The following is a 25,425-nucleotide window of genomic DNA, read 5'->3' on the forward strand; positions in this document are numbered from 1 at the left end:
GCTAGCTCTGAAATTTGCAGACAGGAAGAATGTGTACATGCTAACTACCATGCATGATGAGTACTTCACCTGTGACTGTTTGGGGTCAGGTTGCATAAGTGCACAAACCTGCATACATTTTGGAATACAGTAAGCGCATGGGTGGTGTTGATAGAGAAGATCAGAGGTTGGAACCTTACACTGCTGTTCATAAGTATTACGCATGGTATAAAAAGTTGCCCATCCATTTGTTAACTTTTAATGCTTTTATTGTGTTCAAGGATTGTTCCCCTGAGTCAAGAATGACGTGTTAAATTTCAGGTGTCAGTGACAGAGAGCCTTATTGTGGTGGAACAGGCAAGAGTTCCTAGAGTAGCAGTGGTGGAGGATGTGGCTGGATTGAAAGATCGCCACTTTCCTGATCACACTCCTCCCACTCCCAAAAAAAGACTTGCCTACTAAGACAACGTAGAGTCTGTGCCCGCAGAGGTATCCGGAGGGAGAGCCGGATGTGCTGCCTAGAAGGCCCTTCTAAGCCTGGGTTATGAGCTGGTTGTTTCAGGAGTTACACAGAGGAATTACTGGGAACTACCGTAAGCATAAACTGCTGTTTTATATTTTCATATGTACAGTTTCACGGTTGGCATTATTGTCATGTATTCAGTTAGAGCTTTTGTGTTTGTAGTTTTGTCCTTATTTATAATTAGTTAGTGGTTTCTTTGTTGTTTAAAAACAAAACAAAGTGATGGTGGTGTGCATGGAGTGGTGTTTGGCTGGTGGTGTGTGTAGAATGGCGCTTGACTGGCAGGGTGCGTGGAGTGGCGCTTGGCTGGCAATGTGCGTGGGGCGGCGCTTGGCTGGCAGTGTGCGTGGGGGTGTGCTTGGCTGGCAGTGTGCGTGGGATGGCGATTGGCTGGCGGTGTGCATGGGATGCCGATTGGCTGGCAGTGCCAGCCAAACGGCAGTCCACACACTATCAGCTGGTGTGATTGCAGTATCAGGCATGTGGGCGTATAAACATCATGGGCAAAAATTTCCTACCACCCAGCGTTCCCCTCAGTCTACCAAGTAAAATGATACCTCACTTGTGTGGATCCCCAAAGCACAGTCAGCCTAAAGATGTATAAAAGAAAAATATGTGCTTATGAACTTGCTGTGCTATCCCCTCAATCTCTACAGGTTTTTGGGCTTTTTCTGTTGCATGCACCTGGGCCACCCACACAAGTGAGGTATCACTTTTATCGGGATACTTGGGGAACGCTGGGTGGAATGAAATTTGTGGCTCCTCTCAGATTCCAGAACTTTGTCACCAAAATGTGAGGAAAAAGTGTTTTTCTGGCCAGAGGTTTGCAAAGGGTTCTGGGTAACAGAACCTGGTGAGAGCCCCACAAGTCACCCTATCTTGGATTCCCCTAGGTGTTTAGTTTTAAAAAATGCACAGGTTTGGTAGGTTTCCCTAGGTGAAGGCTGACCTAGAGGCCAAAATCCACAGCTGGGCACTTTCCAAAAAACACATCCATTTTCAATGTAAAAATGTGATGTGTCCATGTTGTGTTTCCTGTTGCAGGCATTAGGCCTACCCAGGCAAGTGAGGTACCATTTTTATCGGGAGACTTGGTGGAACACAGAGTAGCAGAACAATTGTTATTGTCTCTTATGTTTCTCTACATTATATCCTTCCAAATGTAAGACAGTGTGTAAAAAAAGAGGTCTATTTGAGAAATACCCTGAAATTCACATGCTAGTATAGGCACCCCAGAATTCAGATATGTGCAAATAACCCCTGCTTCTCAACATCTTATTGTGTGCCCATTTTGGAAATACAAAGGTTTTCTTGATAGCTATTTTTCACTCTTTATATTTCACCAAATGAATTGCTGTATACCAGGTATAGAAGGAAAATCCATTTCAAGATGCAGCTCATTTATTGGCTCTGGGAACCTAGGGTTCTTGATGAACCTACAAGCCTAATATATCCCCGCAACCAGAAGAGTCCAGCAGACTTAACGGTATATTACTTTTGAAAATCTGACATCGTAAGAAAAAGTTACAGAGTAAAACGTGGAGAAATATGGCTGTTTTTTTCCACCTCAATTTCAATATTTCTTTATTTCAGCTGTTATTTTCTGTAGGAAACCCTTGTAGGATCTACACAAATGACCCCTTTGAAAATTCTGAATTTTATATACTTTTGGAAATGTTTAGCTTTCCAGGATCCAGCATTGGTTTCACATCCATTTCTGTCACTAACTGGAAGGAGGCTAAAAACACAAAAAATAGTAAAAACGGGATATGTCCCAGCAAAATGCAAAAATTGTGTTGAAAAATGTGTTTTTTTGATTCAAGTCTTCCTGTTCCTGAAAGCTGGGAAGATGGTCATTTTAGCATCACAAGCGCCTTGTTGATGCCATTTTCAGGGGAAAAACCACCAGCTTTCTTTTGCAGCCCTTTTTTCCTATTTAAAAAATAACAATTGTCACTGCATTTTGGAAAATTTCTTGGTCTCTTCCAGGGGAACCCACAAACTCTGGGCATTTCTAGGATTCGTAGGATGTTGGGAAAAAAGGACGCAAATTTGACGTGGCTAGCTTATGTGGACGAAAAGTTATGAGGGCCTAAGCGCAAACTGCCCCAAATAGCCAACATTAGGCCTGGCACCTAAGGGGGAAAAGGCCTGGCAGCGAAGGGGTTAAAAATTAGTCTCACTTTACACAACTGCAATAATAATGCTCAGCTTGCAGAGCAAAAAATAATCTTTTTTTTTTTTTACCCATTCTCCTTCATCTCCATATTATCAAACACCTGAATCAAGGATGCTGCCACTTCATAGAACTCTCTGCTGATCATTGGTTCATCAAATACCTGTTGAGAAACCTAAACACAAAAAACACAAAAAATAAAAAAGGATTCCTTTTGCACCACATTTTAGATAAAAAAAACATTATACTAAAAATACAATATAACTGTTATTTCGAAGCGTGCAGCATAGCATGTTTCTCATTGCATAGTTTGTGGATTATGAAAAAGGAAAGCTTGCAGTCATGAAAAGATCAGAAAACTAAACAGCATCATCTCTCCTTTTACAAAATAAAGTCACCCAGCATTTAAAGTTATCAGTGCTAACCCTGAGAAAGCAAACAGTCTTTGAAAACTGAAAAATAGCTAGAGAATGGCCCTTTTTCCAGTTCAATGTTAAAATGTATACGTAGTTTATGATGAGGCAATTTTGGACAAATTGACTACCCACTATCTTTTAGGATTCTTAATATTGCGGACATACCAGAAATATGCCGCCTTGAGTAGTTTAACCTTACACACCTGTTATCTTGTGACTTCTGCGACTATTTCCAGACCACCCAGCTGCCACAAAGCTAATAAACTGCTGGGCTTCTGTGAAAGCCACCAGTCATCAACGCTAATTACCACTGCACACTGGTGTGCAGCAACCCACCCACCCATGGAAGTTATCTCTTGGTTTGGTTCCATACTTGGAAAAAGAGACTGTTTCAGGAGGTTATACTTGTTGACATAAGGCGGGCATGCTGCAATTCCTTGCTTGCATGGCCACAGTCTCCTAAAGTGGATCAGGTTCATTAGGTGGGTAGAGGCGACAGCACCAGTTTACAGGCATTAGGTTAGTTTTCATTAAGTCCACTCTATACAAATGACTTGTTCAACTTAAGTGAACTCTCGGGAATCATTCCTACTCTTGCATCCTTTAAACAGGACATGTGGAGAACTAAGGCTATGAGCAGTGGACTCTACGACACTTGAAAGCAAAGTGTCAACTTAATGCTAAGGTACACAATATTAGACCCTCTGCTTTAGGAAAGTACCTTAACATTCAATGTAAGATGCAACAACACTCCCTCTTGCTCTCCACCCCTTTTAAGATCCAAGTGGCATTATAACAATATGATCAAAGTGAAAGTAAGAAAAAGTAGAAGAATGAGAAGGGAGAATGCTCTCAATTGGGAGAAAAGTTAATTAATTAAAAGGAAAAAGTTTCTAATATTATTTCTCCATGGTTCAGAATTTTGTTACAAAACATTTCAATTTAGCATCAACGCATACAACCGGGAAAAGGGGCAAAGCCCTCCTATAAATTTTAAAGAAACTGCAATTAATTGAAACTAGTCAGCCAAAACACAGAAAGGAGGACTATGGGAGGACAATTCCTCTGTATGAACCACATAACCACTTTGCCCTACTGGTAAGTCATTCGGAAGGTCAGTCATGATCCACATGGACCAATGATGTATAGACTACGGAGTTCTCTAAATAACCCACAGGTTTTAAGCTGGAATATGTATGGTTATGACAGAATCAAAAAGGAAGGGTTCTTTAACCATGCATTAAAGGAATACTATTTTTTACTACCACAAGAAACCTATCTACAACAGAACCCCAATGTTGATGGTTTTGCAGCCATCAATAGTACGGAGTAAGAACTGTAGTGGGGGTAATTTTATGGGGGCTTACTGTAAGGAAATGCCTCCTTGGCATGGTTATCCCCTGACTTTTTGCCTTTGCTGATGCTAAGTTATGACTTGAAAGTGTGCTGGGACCCTGCTAACCAGGCCCCAGCACCAGTGTTATTTCCCTAAACTGTACCTTTGTCTCCACAATCTGCAACTTTCTTGCAACAAAGAAACGACTTTGAAGACTTCACGTTTCCTGCTGGAAGCGTGAGACTTTCCACTCTGCACCTGATGCACCCGGCTCGACCTGCGGAAAACCAACACTACAGGGAGGACTCCCCAGCGACTGCGAGCCCATGAGTAGCCAGAGACGACCCGCTGAGCCCCCACAGCGACACCTGGAGAGGAAATCCAGAGGCTCTCCCTGACCGCGACTGCCTGTAACAAGGGACCCGACGCCTGGAACCAACACTGCACCCGCAGCCCCCAGCACCTGAAGGAACCGAACTCCAGTGAAGGAGCGACCCCCAGGCGACCCTCTGCCTAGCCCAGGTGGTGGCTACCTGAAGGAGCCCCCCCTGCACCTGCCTGCATCGTTGAAGAGACCCCTGGGTCTCCCCATTACTTCCTATACAAAACCCGACACCTGTTTGCACTCTGCACCCGGCCACCCCTGTGCCGCTGAGGGTGTACTTTCTGGACCTGCTTGTGTCCACCCCGGTGCCCTACAAAACTCCCCTGGTATGCCCCCCGAGGACGCAGGTACTTACCTGCTGGCAGACTGGAACCTGGCACCCCTGTTCTCCATTGAAGCCTGTGTGTTTTGGGCACATCTTTGACCTCTGCACCTGACCGGCCCTGAGCTGCTGGTGTGGTAACTTTGGGGTTGCCTTGAACCCCCAATGGTGGGCTACCTTGGACCCAACTTTGAGACTTGTAAGTGTTTTACTTACCTGTGAACTTAACCTTTACTTACCTCCCTCAGGAACTGTTGATTTTTGCACTGTGTCCACTTTTAAAATAGCTTGCCAATTTTGCCAAGACTGTACATGATATTGTGATTATTCAAAGTTCCTGGAGTTCCTAAGTGAAATACCTTTCATTTAAAGTATTACTTGTAAATCTTGAACCTGTGGTTCTAAAAATAAACTAAGAAAATATATTTTTAAATATAAAAACCTACTGGCCTGGAGTAAGTCTGAGTGTGTGTTCCTCATTTATTGCCTGTGTGTGTACAACAAATGCCTAACACTACGCTCTGATAAGCCTACTGCTCGACCACACTACCACAAAATAGAGCATTAGAATTATCTCTTTTTGCCACTATCTTACCTCTAAGGGGAACCCTTGGACTCTGTGCACACTATTTCTTACTTTGAAATAGATAATACAGAGCCAACGTCCTACACTTACTAACACTGATCTCAACTAAAATAATAAAGGGATTAGCTGAAAATGTTGTGGATTTAAGTGGATTTCAAGAAGCTACTTGGTTATAAGCAACAACGGAAAAGTTGGTTACTAAATATATATTTACATAAAGATGAATTGAGAAATATAGAAGAGCTTGAACATATAATTATGTGCAAATATCGTAACTCTATTCTGGTTATAGTAGGTGATTTTAATCTACAATTATTCCAAAACCATACAGATGAATTAGTGCAAGATTTACTAGAACAATATAATATATCTGTGGTATTAGGACAAAAGCGGCAGATACTACAAGCAATTGGTTTGCTAACAATGTGTAAGTCTGTCTGAATGGCTACTCTGACCGCATCAACTTTTTTAAAATTCAGTTATCATTGTTGTCCGGTTGATAATATGTGGGGTAATTAGCTGTGCATGGCAAGGGCTCAAGTTAGTTACTTGAAATATCTAACATCTGAATTTCTATGTTATTGTGCGTGTAAATTCATAACCTAACTATAACATCCTGTAAACTTTTTTTTTAAATTGAATTTCTATGTTTCTTTTTAATGCAACAAACTGACCCCTCATGGATTCTAGCCCCCTGCTCTGCACGGCTGGGGTGTTGGCCACAGGCCCTGCAGCCAATCCCCGTAGGCTTTGAACCCCGTGGGTTTTGGCCGCAGGGACTGGCCTGGGGCCAGGCCCTGTGGCCAACACCCGTTAGGCACCTTGGGGAGGGGTTGACTTTAATTTCTGTGAAAGGAGCATCAGTGCCAGAGTGCATCCTGACCAGCATATTTTTACAAGAGGCCACAGTGTTGCGCAAAATGTCTACCCACCTGGAGTACTTTCTACTGGCTACTTAGTAAGTGCTGCCCCATTGGGTAATTGTATATACAGCAGGGAGGAAAACAGAAAAGAAGTCCGCTTCCCATGAGCAGAGCAGTTTTTCTGCTCCCACCCACTTGGAAAAGACTTAGGGGGTCATTCCGACCCTGGCGGTCATAGACCGCCAGGGCCGGGGACCGCGGATGCACCGCCCACAGGCTGGCGGTGCATCCAGGCCGCCGCGGTCAGAAAAGGGAAACCAGCGGTTTCCCGCCGGTTTTCCCCTGGCCTGAAGAATCCTCCATGGCGGCGCTGCAGGCAGCGCCGCCATGGGGATTCCGACCCCCTTCCCGCCAGCCTGGTTCTGGCGGTTTTGACTGCCAGAACCTGGCTGGCGGGAACGGGTGTCGTGGGGCCCCTGGGGGCCCCTGCAGTGCCCATGCCAATGCCATGGGCACTGCAGGGGCCCCCTAACAGGGCCCCACAAAGATTTGCAGTGTCTGCATAGCAGACACTGAAAATCGCGACGGGTGCAACTGCACCCGTCGCACCCTTTCCACTCCGCCGGCTCCATTCGGAGCCGGCATCCTCGTGGAAGGGGGTTTCCCTCGGGCGGGCGGGCGGGCTTCTGGCGGTTGCCCGCCAGCCCAGTGGGAAACTCAGAATGACCGCCGCGGTCTTTTGACCGCGGTACGGTCATCTGGCGGTTCCCGCTTGGCGGGCGACTCCCGCCGCCCGCCAACATTAGAATTTCGCCAAGCGAAATCAAACTATCTCCTGAGGGTGAGCACCTCGGGTGATTAGGAGCTGTCCCCACACCTATTAGTAGTTCCAGGAGGGGGGCAGCGGGCCCCTACTTTGTTTGCACGGGCTGGCCCCGGGGAGGTGGTGGCCCCTGGGGCCGTAAACGGCCCAGGCGGGGAGGGGGTGGGCATGGTGGGTAGGGTTTGCATGGCCCTCTACCCTTTTTTTCCCCCAACTTGAGTGACCTGGGGAGGTGGCAGTCCCAGGGGCAATTTCCCAGAGCAGGGGCTGAGTGGAAAGGGCTGCACGTCCTCCCTCCATTATATTTAAGCCTGGCCCTGGGGAGGTGTTGGTCCCCAGGTCCTTTAAAAGGCCCCTATTTTTAGTGTAATAAAGCCCCAGGGAGGTGGCATTCCTAGGAGCCCAAAGTGCCTTCAAGGAGGGGGGTCCCTCACCCACCACCCTCCAAAATTTTTATAACTGTATTCGTACCTGGGACCTGGCCCATCCGGGGCTGAAAAGAAGAAGGGGTGGTGGTGGTGCTATTTTTCCACTCAGTTTTTGCCAGATCCAAGGATCCACTGCAGTTTAGTGTGAAAAATGCAACAACAACAAAAAAATACTTTTTCGACCAGGGAGGAGGGGTCAGGGTACTCCTACCCTGCCCTCCCATCCTCTTTTTTATTTTATTTTTGAGACTCAGCTGAGTGAGTCTCAAAATGAATGCCAACAGTTCCTGGTTGAAGTGTTGGCAACCAATCAAATACCAGCACCAGGACTGTTGAATCTGTGGAGAATCCACTTCCCCAGATGTCTATATTTTTCAATATCTCAAAAACCACCTACCAGATTTACACCAAATAACAAAAACTGCTTTTTCTGGACCAAGAGCTGCCTTTCCGACAAATTTGGTGTAATTCCGTCCAGTGTTACGGACTGTAGTCGTGTTCAAAATCCCTATAAGAAACTGCATGTGGAAAAAGCGTTTTAGGACCGCCATTTTTCTCGCCCCGTCTGACGTATCACCTTGAAACTTTTAAGACAGCAGCTGAAGTGAGTGGCAAATTAGTTTTGAAAATTGAGAAGATTCGTCAAACGGCACCAAAGTTATTGGCAAAAGAAAAATGCTTTTCCTATGTAAATTAGCTCCTAACTATAGCTACTGGCAAAGACTTACTACTCAATTGGTCTCCCTGCACCTTCAACAGCTTTCGAAATATCAAGTCTCAGATACTTTAGTAATGAATTCTCAAACTTATAAGAATAAACTTTTATGACATACGACGACATGTGAGCGTGCAAACAAATTACAACGAAAAAGCAATCTCAATTGATTAATTTCAATTCTGAAGTGATTACAAGCTTGGTATGACTGCATATGACAACACATCAAGTGTAAAATTTGGAAAGCACAAAAAATAAGTAGGCAAGGATCTTCACTTATCACTACATCTGTACTTGCTAGAATAAAAAATAATTTTAACAAAGTTGGAAAAAAAACAAGGTTTTTTTTGTTTTTTTTAAGCTATTGGTTTGAAATTATTCTTATATGGTTCCTACAAATCAGGTAGATCTGTGTATCTAGTCAACATGAACGTCAGCGTATAGGTACTCAGTCAGCTTATACCACACGGAAATGTTGACACGATTCTAAGCTAGCTCACAGAGCTCCATTGAACCCCTAAACATGCCTGAGCACCTGATGGTGTTTGCAACCTTGAACAGGACTACTCTGAATCCCAAGGACACTTTTGGAAACAGATGTACCTTTCATTGACATTTTGAAAAATATTCTCTAAATCATGTGCTAGTACGGGTACACATAAAATCAGAAATGTACAAAAAAAACACTGCTCCTAAACTCCATTTCTGAAATATATACGTTTCCTTGGTACCCATTTTAACTCTACATATTTTACCATATGAGTTGATCTCTACTTGGTACAGAGTGAAAAAATCATTGTACGGTGCAGCTCAGTTGTTGGGTCTGGGTACCTGGGGCTCTTGGAAAACCTACAGACCAAATCCATCACCGCAACCAGAAGGGCCTAGAAGAAGTACTTGTATATTGCTTTTGCAAATTGGCCATTTTGACAATAAGCTACAGATGAAAACCTTGTCACAAATAGCCATTTTTTCCTACACATTTTCAGTATTTCTTTATTTCAACAGTTAGTTTCTTTGGGTAAGCCTTGAGGGATCTACACAAATGACCTGTTGCTCAATTCACAATTTTGTCTATGTTTCAGATATCAGTAGCTTTTCTGGGTAACCCAGGGGTTTCACACTGGTTTCCACCACAAACTATAAGTAGATTGACAAAAATAGGACAAAATCAGGCTAACTCTTTGAAAAATGCCAAAACTATGGTATAAATGTTTTTTTATTTAGCTTTGAATGTTCCTGAAAGCTGAGGAGATGTTGCCTAACAGCAAACCATTTGTTGAGGCCATTTGTATTAAAAAAAAAAAATAATAACAGAAACGTAATTGCAGCACTTTTTTCCTATTTTTCCCAAAAAAACTGAAAATGTTGGCTATTTCCCGGGTCCCCTCCAGGAGACTCCACAAATCCTGGGTACCTTTACAGTCCCCAGAATGTTGGGGAAAACAAAGTACACAATATCGGCATGCATAGCTTATGTGGAAGAAGGTTATGGAGGCCTAAGAATGAATTAACCAAATAGCCACAAAAAAGACTTAGCACTGGAGAAGGGGAGATGTGGTGGGGGAAGAAAGGCCTTTGCAGAGAAAGGGTTAAAGAGTGGGTTTTAAACAACAACCTACTTACCATTCAACAGATAGATTTTTGTGAAGCCCATTTAAACACCGATCACTGCTTTGTCTAATGGGTGACCATTAAGAAATCTCTAACTAAATCAAATGCTGTGCTGTTTTATAGATTTCTGCTTGGGATTTGATGTCGTGAAAAAAGATTGTTTGAGGGGGAAACAATTAGACCACTAAATATGATCTTTTATCATTAATTCAAGAATTACACACATTACGATGGGCACAGGTAAAGCTCGATTCCACCAGCCATATTTCCAGAAAAATTGAAATACTGAATGATTTGCATCAAAGATTTGTTTTGGCATATTGCTTGTACAGTCTATATGCGGAAAACATCCCTACTGCTGTGGAAACAGTTAAAAAGTTAATTATTTTTCATCTAAAATGGGAGCCACTCACATTCTATGCTTCCTTCATCCACAACCTGATACTATTGTATTATGCAGCTAGTGTCCCCCAAAGAAAGTTTCCCAAGTTACAGTGGTTGCTCATTGTTAATAGGATAGAAGTAAAGTATGCAAAACAAACAGGGCTACTTTTTGACAATAATTTGAAACGATGTAAATACACAAAAACCATAAAGGCTAGAATGTTACTGCAAGCAGGGTTACTTTTGAAGTTTAATCACACAATGGGGGTTGTCATGGACACCACTTCTAACAGCATATATGAGTAAAACTCCTGTATTGGCCTACACAGGTCAGAAATCTTATTCCTAGATTACTCAAATATTTTGAAGTCCGTCAAGAGTGCTTAACTTAAAAATGTACTCAAACTGCCAAACTGAACTATGGTCCAAAGTATTTGCTTTGAATTAAATCTTCCGTCATGCTATTAGAGATGGTAGGGGCAAATCCTTTATGTTTTCTAAATAAATCAACCCTGATTTTTTTTTGTTTTTGTTTTTTTTTAATACCAAATGTTCTAAAGGTCATGTTCTTATTGACTGTCCCTTTTATTTAACTGCTCACAATTTTTTTCTTAAATCTCATATATGGTCAAAATTAGCAAATGTGTACATGTTTGATGTTCTAGACCTCCTCCAATAACTAAGAGCAATTAAATATATCTCCATTAGTTAACTACAGTTGTATATACTTGAACAATATTTTTGTAATGCTGGATCATATATTGTCATTGTATTATCCTTTATAAATGTATTGTTCGGGTTATATTTTATAAACAAATGTCCCAGTAAACCTATATTAACTACTACTACAATAGTTAAGTAAACTCTTACTCTTACCCCAATGCCCCTACTTGCAAAAGATGAAAGGAACGCAAATCAAGAAATCAAAGGTGGATGGTAGCAGGCACTGCAAGAATGGGTCTGGCAATAAGTCACAATAATCGGCATTCAAACTTTTTCTTTATTTTTGCTCAGAGTTATATGGTTGAAGAAAATACAGAAACATAAATAACGTTCAAAAGTCATCTGAACATTCAATTATACCAATACTGATTCATGATAATAATAAATACCATCCATATCAACTTGCAGCTAATAGTCTTTATCACATAACAGGTTTGAAATAAATATTTGTGAAAGGTTAGAACTGCAATAAATAAAATCCATATCCATGTCTATTAATGTTCTAGAAACAGATTCACCCTGTCTTGACCTGGAGTCTAATCTTGAATATATTACCTAGCTACGATGTCACAGCTGCAGATTTCCAAGAAGAAAACCCACCAAAGCTTTGAATTAGCAACTACTCTTTTTGCATTTCAGTCGTGTTGCATTTATAGAGCCTTACGCTTAATCAAAGCGTTTTACATCACCATTCTGAAAATTGAGGAATCAAACCAGTCTGCCATTCTGGAGAATCAGGGGAATGTGCTACAATAATATAAATAACGTTTTGGTATTTACCCGATGTCTCTAAGCTTAAGTAAAATCCTATTAACCTAGTAATTAGGTTGTGTATAATTTTCACACCTAAGAGTATTTTCTATGTAACAGAAAATCGAGTCAAGTATACATTTGATACAGGATATTACCCAATTATACGACACAAATTACAAGAATCTGGTGCTTGGCATCTAAAGCACATGTTCAGATGTCCGGGATGGATTATTTTTAAGCATGCTGGTGTTCTTGCATAAAAGTGCATCCTGTGAAAATTAGCTTCCTGCAGGGTCAAGAAATTATATTAATTTTTCCATACCAGGGCATCTTATACTATGCTTTACTGTTGAAGCCATCTATTTGCTATTAAATAGTAGGATTTTATTTCCTTAAACAGCGCTAAGATTCCTTTACCCACATAGACTTATTTAAACACATCTTTTTCTATCAAGTTTGCTACAATCTCATTCTGCTCTAAACTTACTGTGAGACTGATATCCTTAGCAGTGGGAAAAATCACATTATGACCTTTGTAGCGATTTGCCACTGGCTCCAACAATGGCCTGTTTTTGCCCATGTTTAACAATCTGCCACCATTAAATATGTAATTTTAAAGAATCTGGCAGATTTGCAGCTGTTTTTACCTACTTGGTGAAAATCTCAATTCTTAAAAACGATATCTTTCAGGCAAATTACTGTATTACCCAAAAAATATTTGAAAACATGTACTTTCTTTATAAACCATTTTAACATCTTGTATCCAACTTTAATTGGATTTTTTAAGCTTGCAAGGGATATCCCTTATAAGTCTCTCTCAGCATTGTGTTGCCTAGCTCAAATTTGTAGCGAAACCTATATAATTGCCTGGATTTAACTGTGTCCGAGAACTAAACAAAATGGATAAAAACTTATAACTTAAAATTGATACTCTGATTTCAGCAGTGGGATTTTTTTTTATAATTAGTGCTAGCCCAAGACTGGAGTTTTTCCATAAAAAGGAGGAAATCATGGGCTTTATCATTTAAAAAAAAAAAAAAAAAGATACAAATAAAATGCACGTAACAACCACAGTAAAGAAGTTAACCATGGGTTAGACAATCATCTTTGTCAATGCTACTCTTCCTAGCAATGTAAGAAGTAAGGGATTACATCTTAAAAGAAGATCCTGAATTTGGACTAGGAGAGATGTAAAATTTAACTTAAAGATTGTCAATATTATTTGTTGATTTAATGCCCTGATAGCTCTCAGGAATGGAACTGTAATAACTCTGAAGTTCCAGTTGCAATAAATTGGGTGTACTATTGCGTAATATTATTTTAGTTTTTAATGTATTAATCTTGTACCCTCTAAGTACAAAGATCTTGAAAATTAATTTGTGACATGATCTGGTAGGCAGGGGTTGGGAATTTCTATCTCTCAAGACATGTTGGTTTCTTTGGGGGACTAGAAGTTGTAATTTCTATTTTGTTCAAAGGACACAGACAATAAAATTAAATAAACGGGGCAGACCTTTAGAGGCTTTAGCAATCCAGATTATCAGTGAGCAGCAGTCTCTGTGAGTAGCATACATTTTTTCACTAACTGGGAGACAGCATCTGTAAATAGGATAAAAATGTTTAAAAGTTTTTTCTCTGAGCACACCTTCTTGACAGCGCTGAATTACAAGGATCAGTCATTTACAAACTTGCACTTAAATGGGTCTAAATCAGTAATGAACCACCACAGAAATATCAGGATACAATCTCAAAGTATTCAGTGCAGTCTGCCAAATTAAGTCATTTATTTGATACTCAGGCCATTACTGTAGGGCCCAAGAGCACCGAGTCTGTGTGCAACTTGACCCTTCAATCTTTCCCAGATTCCCTTTATTGTAGTTGCATTTACAGGCCTTGAAAATTCTACTCACCCACTCGCTATGGTGAGTCATGATTCCAGGTCGAGCTATTTTTAGGACTTACTGGCCCCTTCTGGCAAGGTGACCTACAACAGGTGTTCTGTTCAGTCAGAAAGTGAAGGAGGCCTTTAAATCTTGTTGTTGTCACGTGCTCTGAGCTCAGAGACAGAGGTCAAGTCAGTTTGTCTTACAATTAATTTTGCTTTTGACTGCAGAGTCCCAGGATTATGTCAGTTTTTTCCTAACACACATTTAAATAGCTAAGTCATCGGTACAAACATTTCAAAATATATTTCAGTAGTTGTGAAAGCCCATTGTTTGTACTTCTATGTGATGAAAACATATTTTAATAGGGTGGAAACTGATCAGAACACTTAATTTGGTGATGTGCAAAGAATAAATGTTTTCTGAAACCAGATTTTCACAGATTTGATAATACACTATATAGTATTATCAGTAAAGCTACTAGATAGTTGGAAGGATGTTGGACATTTTTTTTAAATGTTCTGTCTGTAAATGATAGTGTGTTACCACATCCTTTAGTAACATATTTATTAAAAGCGAGTGTTTAAAATTAAATCCTCCTGCATGGTAGCAATGCGATTAGTAAACTAAGAGGCAAGTAATGGATCATGTGTCCTCTATATGTAGGCTAGATTCTTTTTATGCATGGGTCAAACGTTTAGTCTATTTAATGATACATAGAAGTTTTTTTGTACAGCAGAAATGCTCAAATATTTGAAGGTACGCTTTGTGGGAATGAAGAAAACAGCGCCTCAGTAAACTAAAATATTTGAATAGGATCACACAATTTGAGACCCGTTTACAGATCAAGTACATTACAGTTATGGTTGAGTAGATTATTAAAGTTACTTAACCTGCAGGTCTAGTAATATTTTTATGATTTTTCAAGGCCTGATTTATATAAATTTAGTACCATATCACCGAAAAAACCCAAAGGTTAAAGTAACATAGTTGGGAGAAATGATCAGTAACAATATAACGTTTTAAACTCTAAAATCTACAGAAATTCACCAGTTATACCTTCAGTTATTTCACCTAACTGCAACTTGTGCCCTAAGGTAACTATAACTTGCACAGCCATCATGCAGTTCTCTCATCAATAATTTCACCCCTAATGTTTCAGTGATATTATCAATGATGTGATAAAAGTTGTCATGATTAATGTAATATGTGAGATAATTAGCAATGCATAGCGAGGGTGACTCCGGCTGCCCACTGTGGGTGGTTGGTCAGGACCTCGGGACCCCATCCTCTGGGACCCGGAGTGATATTTAGGGGGAGGGAGGCACATAGCTCCCCTCCCTGGGCAGATGTTGGTCCCAGGGACCCCAGTCCCCCGTGCCCAGTGTTGGAAATTACCCTCTCTACAGAATCACCCCCACACTTTTTGCCTTCCTTCCTCCTACCTTTTGCTGGATTTTTGATTTGTTGGTCTTAGGATTCTGTACACTTTATCACTGCTAACAGTGCTAACGCACTTGTGCTCACTTCCCTAAATATGGTATGATTGGTATATACCTCATTGGCATTTTTAATTTACATCTAAGTACCTTGTAGAGTGTTGTGATTTACCATATACCTAGAGTCTGTAAATTAAATGCTACCAGTTGGCGTGCATATTTATTGTGCTACCTACTTAAATAGCACTTCACAGCATGTCCCAGACCTGCCAATGCAGCCTGAAGGCAGTGTCTCACTGCCAAGTTGACTTGGCATTTAAAACCCCTTGCCAAGCCTTAAACACCAATTTTATTATATAAAAGCCATCCCTAAGGTAAGACCTAGATAGTCCATAGGGTAGAGTGCTGCATAATGAATAAGTCGGTCATGTACTTTTCAGTTTTTCATGTCCTAGTGGTGAAAAACTCCCAAATTAATTTTTCACTACGAGGTCTACCCCTCCATTAGGATAACGTTTAGGATCCCTTATTATATTTAATACGCTGTAATTTCTAAAAGAAGTAGTAGATATTGCAAGTTTGATATCTATGAACTTGCAATGATCAATCCTCTTTAATGGCAAAGTCGGATTTATCACTACAAGTTTGAAAATGTCACTTTTAGAAAGTTGGCATTTTCCTGCCCTTAGACCCATGTGCCTGATGCCTGCATTAGGTCACAAGAAGGTGTGTATTTGACAGTTGAGACTTTGTGAATTCACCCTAGACAGCCACACAGTAGTGGGATTAGCAGAGCCTAAATGACCTTTCCACTGGCAGGATGGAAGGGCAGAACTGCACAAAGCCCCACTTGCACTTGAATAGGTTGTGCTCTGCCATTACACAATAGGCTTAACAACCCTGTATTATCAGTGCAGCCTGCTAGGAGCCAGAGCAGGGGAGGCAGGAAACTCAAGGAACTTCAAAGATCCTTTCAGGAAATTTCCCTCAATGTCTAGGAGCGAGGCCCTGGAGTATAAAAATGGGGTTCTCAAACCCACTCTTCAGTTCACTACTGGACCTGCGTAAGGACTCTCAAAGGACTGTCAGCTGCTGTGACCTGCTGTGCACGCTGCCAGACTAGTGCTGTACATGGAAGGACTGCTTTCCTGCCTGGAGCCTTCCTTTAACCATCAGCCGTGCTCTTGAACCCTATATCTTCACCTGCACATAGGACTTCCAAAGGTAACTCTAAGGGCTATTTGCTGGCCTCCTATTCAGAGCCACGGTGACATAATAGGCTCCCATCATCCTGAACCCACACCTGGACCCAGCCTGAGTGAGTCCACCCCCACCCCCCCAAGGGGTCTCCATCCACTACTTACAGAACTGAGGACTTAAACAAAAATTGGCCAAAAAGGGCTTCGAAAACTAGGAGGAGACTGGAACCAACCTAACCGCCTAACCGCCTGGGGCGCATCGCCGGTTGGACTGGCTTCGCATTTTCTCCTGCTACGTCCTTCTACGCAGAAGAAAATACATTTCTGCAGACAATCGCAAAAGGGGTATATGACTTCGTGGAACTGTCTTCAGCTACAGCCTTCTGCTTCATCCAGATGGAGATTTTCAACTTCCATCGACCACTATGTCCGAAGGTAAAAATGTTCACAGTGGCTTAGCTCCATGACTATCAGACAATGACACTCTCTTCTCTGACACTCCTGCAGCTTTGCCCCACTGCACTTCTACCTTCTCAGAGACTTTTTCTTTATTTTATTTTTTTAAGTCCGAAGGAAAGGGCTGACCAGGCCCAATCCACTCTGGGTATCCGAACAGAGCTCCATTGCATTTGGCCTTAACTTTTGACTTTGCCCCGTCTAGCGTGACCAGATGTCCATGGTTGGCACTTTTTGCTTTTAAGCGCTATTTAGAACTTTACAAATTCATAACTTTGGTTCTACTGATTGGTTTTTAATGATTTTTGGTGTCAATTGATTAAAATGTTCTCTATTTTTCTAAAGTGGTTTGGGATTGGCTGACAGTTCACTGACCTGGTCAGTGAACTGCTCTGCCTCCTGTAGCTCCACCTGTAAGTAGAGCCCTCGTTCCTCTGAACTCCTGACTTCTGTCAGGAGTTCGAGGCCCTCCTCCACCCGCAGGCTTCTGCCTGCGCCTCATCCCTGTTGTCTAGTGGGAGAGCTCTGCTTTCCTACTAGGCTGCTCTCTGCCGCTCTCCTCCTTTTCTCTGCTTTGTGCTCTCTCTTCCTTGTCTGTGCCCTTTGTGCTCCTTTTGACATTCGCTCTCCACAGCGCTCCTTTTGCCTTTTGCTTTACCCTTTTTCTTCGCTTTTCCGTCCCCTCACTCTCGCTCTCCTCCTCCCTCCCCCCTGCTGCTGCCCTAGCGGCCCTGCCCCCCCCCTCCTCTCTCTTGCCCTGCACTCCCACCGCTACTGCTCCCGCGGCCTTGCCCCTTTTTGCCCCCACTTCCCAGCTGTCCTCTCCTACCCCCCCCCCCCTTAATGGAGGCTGCTGCGCGGGCGCATCTAAGACAAGCCAGTTTATGTCCAGCGCCAGAATCCCTGGTTGTCACCCCCCCCCAAAAAAACACCCGACTCCGCTATGACGCCACCACCCTCCACGCACTCAACACCAGCCCCTCATCCACCTGCCATCAAGCCACCCCGCAGCTCACCCGAGGACCCTTCTCCTGCCGGAAATGCTCTTTCACCAGCCTCCATGCCAATGACCCACCCACCAAGGCAGGACGCAACCATCTCAGATGCATCCTACTCCACACCCGCTGCCGCCCACAAACACGCTGTCGAAGTTTGGAATCTGCTCGAATCAACCTCCCCAGACGTTGCCTTACTGACCAAGACCTGGATGAACCCCTCCTCAGCACCTGACATCGCCAGAGCCATCCCGGATGGCTACAAGATCACCTGCAGGGACTGCACCAACAGATCACGAGGAGGCATAGCTATCGTCCACAAGAACACCCTCAGAATCAGGACCAGCACCGAAGACACCCTCAGCACCGCCGAACACATGCTTTTCCAGATCCACATCGACCCAAACACCACCCTCAGAGGGACCCTCGTTTACAGACCCCAGCCCCTAACAGAAGTTCAGCGACTACATCACTGACATCAACACGCGCACCCTCGCATCCACAGACTACATACTCCTCGGGGACTTGAACTTCCACAACAAGAACACCAACGACAACAACTCTACCACCCTGCTTGACCACCTCGGCCTCAAGCAGCTCGTCACAACACCCACCCACTCCGCAGGACACACGCTCTACCTCATTTTTTCCACCAGCAAACATGTCTCCTTCAGCCACATCACCGAACTCCACTAGACCAACCACCGCTGCATCCACTTCTCCTTCGAGGAACCAACAACACACCCCCACCTACAACTGATTCCAAAGCGCAGATAGAACAAGCTCACCGAAGACCAACTGATCACTAACCTCTCCCGGAACCCACCCATCAACACCAACAATGGCACAGCAGCCCGCAACCTCAGGCAATGGATGGACGACTGTGCCAATACACTCGCAGCGGTCAAGAAGCCTTCTAACAGACGCAAAGACAGAAAGGCCTTCTGGTTCACCACCAACCTCCAAGAATCCAAGCAAACATGCCGAAAATGTGAGAAGTGGCGCTAAGATCAGACACCGGACAACCACACAGCCTTCAAAAATGCCAACCGCATACACCACTAACTCAAAAGAAATGCCAAGAAAACCGCCTTCAAAGAACGCATCGACAACAATGCATACGGCTACTAGGAGCTTTTCAACATCATGAAGGAGCTCTCCAACCAGGGCTCCAACGTCCACAACATCCCGCCATCACAAGACCTCTGCGACTCCCTAGCCACCTTCTTCTACTGCAAGATTGCAGACATCCATGACAGCTTTAATACTCAGACCCCCGCAACCACCACAGACTCACCAGCCTCCAGCGCTCCTGGACCCACATCGACAACAACACCATCGAAATCATGAACACCATCCACTCCGGCTCTCCATCCGACCCCTGCCCTCACCAGATCTTCAACAAAGCGAGCTCCGTCATCACACCCCAACTCCAGAAGATCATCAACAGTTCCTTCGAGACCACCATCTTCCCCGAGAGCTGGAAACACGCTGAGATCAACACCACCCTCAAGAAACACAAGGCAGACCCAAAGGAGCTCAAGAACTTCTAGCCCATCTCCCTGCTCCCCTTCCCAGCAAAAGTCAGAGAAAATTGTCAACAATCTGACCCGTTTCCTCGAGGAGAACAACACTCTGGACCCATCCAAAACCTGATCCGGGTCCCGCAGCAACCATAGCACCAAAACCACCCTCATCGCTGTCAGTGATGACATCAGGACCATACTTGACAAAGGCAAAACCGTGGCCCTCATCCTCCTGGACCTCTCAGCCGTGTTTGACACAGTCTGCCACCACACCCTAGGCACACGCCTCAACGCAGGGATCCTCGACAGAGCCCTGGACTGGATCACCTCCCTCCTCACCGGCAGAACTCAAGAGAGTCCGCCTCCCTGCATTCTGCTCTGAAGCCACCAAAATCACCTGCGGCGTACCCCAAGGATCGTCCCTCAGCCCGACCCTCTTTATTATCTACGTGGCTTCGCTTGCAAACATCTTCCGATCTCACAATCTCAACATCATCTCATACGCTGATGACACCCAGCTGATCCTCTCCCTCACCAAGGACCCCACCATCCCCAAAACCAACCTCGACGAAGGAATGAAGGCCATCCCCGAATGGATAAATAACAGCTGCTTAAAACTGAATTCTGACAAAACTGAGGTCCTAATCTTCGGCTCCACCCTCTCTGAATGGGACGACTCTTAGTGGCCTGGCACGCTGGGAACCGCACCGACACCCACGGACCACGCACACAACCTGGGATTCATCCTGGACTCATCACTATCAATGACCCAGCAAGTCAATGCCATCTCTTCCTCCTGCTTCAACACCCTCCGCATGTTTCGAAAGATCTACAAATGGATCCCTCTAAAACCAGGACAGTCACCCAAGCCCTCGTAAGCAGCAAACTGGACTACAGCAATGCCCGATATGCAGGAACCACAGCCAAGCTCCAGAAAACACTGCAGCGCATATAGAACACCTCTGCACGCCTCATCCTGGACATCCCCTGCCACAGCCACATCACAGCCCGCCTTAGAGACCTACAGTGGCTCCCCGTCAACAAGAGAATCAAGTTGAAACACCTCACCCACACTCACAAGGCACTGCACAACACTGGACCAGAATACCTCTACAGATGGCTCTCCTTCCACACCCTGACCAGACATCTTCGCTCCGCCGACTTTGCCCTTGCCACAGTCCCACGCATCCACCGAACGACCGCCGGTGGCAGATTATTCTCCCACCTCGCCGCCAAAACGTGGAACACTCTTCCCACCCACCTGCGACAGACACAGGACATACTTACCTTCAAGAGACATCTCAAGACTGTTCGAGCAGTAGGAGCCCCCCCCTCTCCTCAGTGCAGTGAGACCCTCACGGGTGAGTAGTGTGCTTTACAAATATTCTAATTGATTGATTCTTATTGTGGGGTGTTTTCACTTTATTACTGTTTGTGTACTGCAAAAATAATTTACCCAGTGCCTCTAAGTTAAGCCTGACTGCTTTTTATGCCAAGCTACCCAGGGTTAATCACAGGTTAAGTTAGTGACTTTTTGTGGTTCACCCTGCAAGGGATATTGGCTGTTGATTGATCAGAGCGAACACATGAGTCAACTAACTGCCCTGTACCTCACACCCAGCAACATATTTAAGGGTAGGGAGGCACATTGCCCATCTACTCAGGTAAATTTTGGCACTGGGGACGCCATTGCCCATGACCATAAGTTATTGGTAAGGGGAGCGGGCATGCGCCCCCCCTTTACACAGGCTGATTTCAGACCCCATCCCCTGGCGTTATTGTTAGGGGAAGGTGGGCCATTACAGGCCCGGGAGACATCTTCCACCAGGACCTGCCATGATTAGGGGGATGGGTCCACATGGTTCCCTCCCCCCAGCCCTTTCTCCCACCTCAGGCTGATTTATCACCAGGGACCCAATCCTCTGGGGCTCAGGGTCATCATTAGGAGGAGGGGGCATCAGGTGCTTTCCTCCCCCTTTTCAAATACGAGAGGGGCCCGGGGAATGGGGTCCCACACACAAAAATTGGCCTGGGGGGGGGCCTGCATGCCCTCTTCCCATTTTACAAAAGTGACCAGGCCTTAAAGCATCGGGTTCCCGTAGCCAAAAGCCCCACTGCTCAAGAAAATTGCAAAGGGTTCCAGGAGATTGGGTCCCCGGGGCTGAAATCGGCCTGGGGAAAGGGTGGCCACATGCTCCCCCTCCCAAGAATATAAACTTCTCCCCTCTGTGGGACCTGGCCCACACAAAGATATTTAAAAAAAAAAAAATTACAAAAATAAAAAAGCATGTGAGAACATGCTTATTTTATTTCATTTTTTCACTTGTAAGAGATTCGCAGATCCTTTTCAAATTTGCTGCAACATTTAAAAAAATAATGTTTTTGGCCTAGGGGGTCAGGGTATTTCCGACCTTGCCCCTTTGCGTCTTTTTTTATTTTTTTAGGAAAAGGGACCAAGCCCCAAACCCTAAGATGGCTGCCATCACTTCCTGGTTGAGTTGGTGGCAGCCAATCAGATCTCAGACAGAGATCTTTCGGAATCCGCGGAGCCTCAGCATGTCCCTAGATATGCTAAGATTTTGAGGATTAATTGCTCAAAAACTACTGAACTTATTTATACCAAAACGCAAAAAGCACTAATATGGACCTAGATCTAGCTTTCTAACAAATTTGGTGTAAACTAGTTGGGAGGTTTGCACTGTAGCTGTGTCTAAAGTTTCTGCTTGATGGATCACCCTGAAACTCCATGCACAAAATAGGCAAAAAAGAGCACTTTTAGGAATGTTTTGTGGAGATTCATCAAAGGGGGTCAAAGTTATTAGCAACCCAAAAATATGTTTCCTATAGAAACATGATCTTATAAATAATTACACACACGCATATATATTTATTTATTCCCTAAAAATCTAAAGGTTAAAGGGATGTTTATTTAGGTATTTGGATAAGATTTTACACACACAAAACCATAGAAATTCAGCAGTTATAGTTAGTTATCTAAAGTAACTATAACTGGTGCCCTAATGTAACCGTAACTCACGCACCCACCACGAAGTTTTACAATCAATAGTTTTTCTGCAAATGTTACAGTGATATTATCAATGATGTCGTAGAAGATGTCATGACTGCTGTAAAATGTGGTGTAATTAGCAATGCATGACTAAGTCGCGAGTTACAGTTATCATACGGCGCGAGTTATAGTTGCCACAAGTCATAGTTTCTTGAGATAACTATAACTGCTGAATTTCAATGGTTTTGAGTGTATAAAATCTGAACCTAACTATAATGTACCAGTAACATTTCTTTATTTCAGTGAATTTCTAGGGTGTTTTTTTAACAAAGCAATATTTAATTACCATACGTTAATCCAATGACCTTTGGTGGGGGTTGCTTGCAGCCAGATCCTGTGGTCAATACTCCAAATGCAGCCAATCCCATGCTGTGCCTGACCTTTGGCAGTGTGGATTGGCCAAAGGGCCTAGGCTTGCTGCCAGGCCTTGCAGCCTACCCACGGATGCAGCCAACCCCACACTGTGGGTCTGTAAGAGGGTGTGTGAGTAGTTGTATGGGTGTGTTTGTGGGTGGGTGTGGTTGTGTAGGTGGGTATATGGGTGAAAGAGTGTGGGTGAGTGGGTCTGAGTGGCTGTATGGAGGTGTGGGAGAACGCTTGGGTGGAGGTGCGACTGGGTGTGTGTGAGTGGTTTTGTGGGCTGAGTAGATGAGTGGCTGTATGCCTATATGAGTGGGTATCTCGGTGGCTGTGTGGGTCTATGAGTGTGAGTGGTTATGTGAGTGGGTGAGAGTGGCTCGATGGCTGTGTGGGGTAGTGTTTTTTTTGAGTGTGAGTGTGAATTACTGTGTGAGTAGATCTGAGCGGGTGTATGTGTGTTGTTTAATTGGTGTCTGGATCCATCGAGGATTCACAGGCAGAGTCCCGCTGAGCACTCTAGTGATCTGAGGATAATTGCTTGTCCCCACTAAAAATACACTTTTTGGGAAATTTCTTGCCCATGAGGGATCCCTCACGGACCCCTCCATCACAGCTGTGGGGCCTTTCTATTACTTTTAAGTTTCATTTCCCATACACTTCCCCCCATACCCCGGGACAGAGTCAAGATACAGAAAATGGGAGGCCGCAATTTTTCTCTCAGGTTGAGGCCAGCCAATCACGACATTGCTGTTGGCACGTGGATTCGTGCATCCACTGTGGCAGATCCACGTTTTTAGATATACAACCAGTAGGTACACATATATACATATATATATATATATATATATATATATATATATATAAAAACCTACTGTATTTTTGACTTGCCTAGTGCAGTTTGATCGATTGTCAAAAAATGTTACAAAAAAAGCACGCTTCAGTGTGATCTGTCAAGTGGGAGCCGAGAAAAAGGGGATGGGGTAAACATAAGTCAAATTACCATTTTAATTCCTGTAGGGTCTTGACTACAGTCCGAAATGATGGAAAATTGGCTCACACTCAGTCATGCACCCACGCAAACACTCACCCACCCACCCATCCATACATTTATACGGATCTACTCACAAACATACTCACACACCCACTTACAGTCACACCTACTTACAGACCCACTAAGTCATGCACCCACTCACAGGCCCACTCTGACACCTACAGACACACCCACTGAGACACTCATGCACCCACTCACAGACCTCGACACAAGTACCCATTTCACAGATCCACTCATTCACGCACCCACTCACAAGCTTTCAGACATTCATGTACCCACACTCAGTGATGACATTTGAGATGTCACCAGTGATGTCACTGACCATGTCATGTGTGATGTAATACGTAAGGTCATAAGCATTACGTTGTGGAGATATAAGTTATAGTTAGGGCTGGTAACCATAACTGCTGAATTTCTCTGGTTTTGTGTGAGTAAAGGCAGTACCTAACTAGAACATCCCTGTAACTTGTGTTTTTTTACAGTGAATATAGATATAGGAAGCTGCCTCTGTACATAGTATATCAAAGTGAGATATAGTGTGCACAGAGTCTGGGACCCCACAGGCTTATCAGAGGCTAAAGTAGATAATACTAATGCTTTCTTTTGTGGTAGTGTGGTTGAACAGATAGGGATATCATGGTGTAGTGCAAAGCATCTGTTGTACACACACTGACAATAGAAGAAGCACACACCCAATCACTTAACTCCAGACCAATGGGTTTTATATAGCAAAAATATTTCTTCTTAATTTATTTTTGGAACCACAAGATTCAAGTTGCAGGTAACTATCTTAAATGTTTCGTATTTCACACAGGTATCAACAGTACTTTGTTTGAAATTGATAAGTAATACAGTTCTGGAAATGTTGGCAATAATCTGTATTAAAAATGGGCATTGCAATTTTTAAAAACAGTTTCTGTGGGGAAGAAATTTTAGATCGTTTTAGAGGCAAGTACAACACTTATAAGTTCAGTCTCCGGGTTTTAGGAAGTGCACCGGTTGGGCTTCAAGTTAACCCCAAACACCCACCACCAACAACTTTAATGTGGGCTTCTATGGAGACAGGGGGTACTTGGAATCAGGTTGGCCAGCAGTTAAGTACCTGCAACTCGGAGGGCAGACCAGGGAGGATTAGAAGAGCACTGAAGGGGCCACAAGTAGGCACCAAACATGCACCTTCAGTGGCACAGGGGCGGCCAGGTCCAAACAGGACATCAGGTTTCCAATGCTGGTCTATGAGAAGACCCCCAGGTGTCACTTAGGCTGTAGACAAGGTCCAGGGGGTGTCTTGGGCACATCACCGGTTGGACAGGGAGGAGGGCTGGCTGCTGGACGTGACTGCACAGGGTTTCAGTTTCTCCAGGGCCTGGGGGCTGCGGGTGCAGTGTGTCTTTAGTCATCAGATATCTTTGTCTGGAGCATC

The 25,425-nt window shown here is 43.8% G+C and overlaps 2 protein-coding genes across 2 annotated transcripts in view; one reads left to right on the forward strand and one right to left on the reverse strand.

Moving 5' to 3' along the window:
* The window catches only part of TDRD9 (tudor domain containing 9), a 2,107,755-nt gene that overhangs the window by 1,440,396 nt on the left and 641,934 nt on the right, over positions 1 to 25,425 (reverse strand). Inside the window, exon 8 of the mRNA XM_069207577.1 lies at positions 2,750 to 2,853. Coding sequence (XP_069063678.1) covers positions 2,750 to 2,853 — 104 coding nt within the window. The remainder of the gene's footprint in view (positions 1 to 2,749; positions 2,854 to 25,425) is intronic.
* Positions 1 to 25,425, forward strand: part of RD3L (RD3 like) — a 661,792-nt gene that overhangs the window by 90,699 nt on the left and 545,668 nt on the right. The gene's annotated exons all lie outside the window — the stretch shown is intronic.

The sequence above is a fragment of the Pleurodeles waltl genome, chromosome 9 (genome assembly GCF_031143425.1).
Source record: "Pleurodeles waltl isolate 20211129_DDA chromosome 9, aPleWal1.hap1.20221129, whole genome shotgun sequence".
Lineage (NCBI taxonomy): Eukaryota > Metazoa > Chordata > Amphibia > Caudata > Salamandridae > Pleurodeles > Pleurodeles waltl.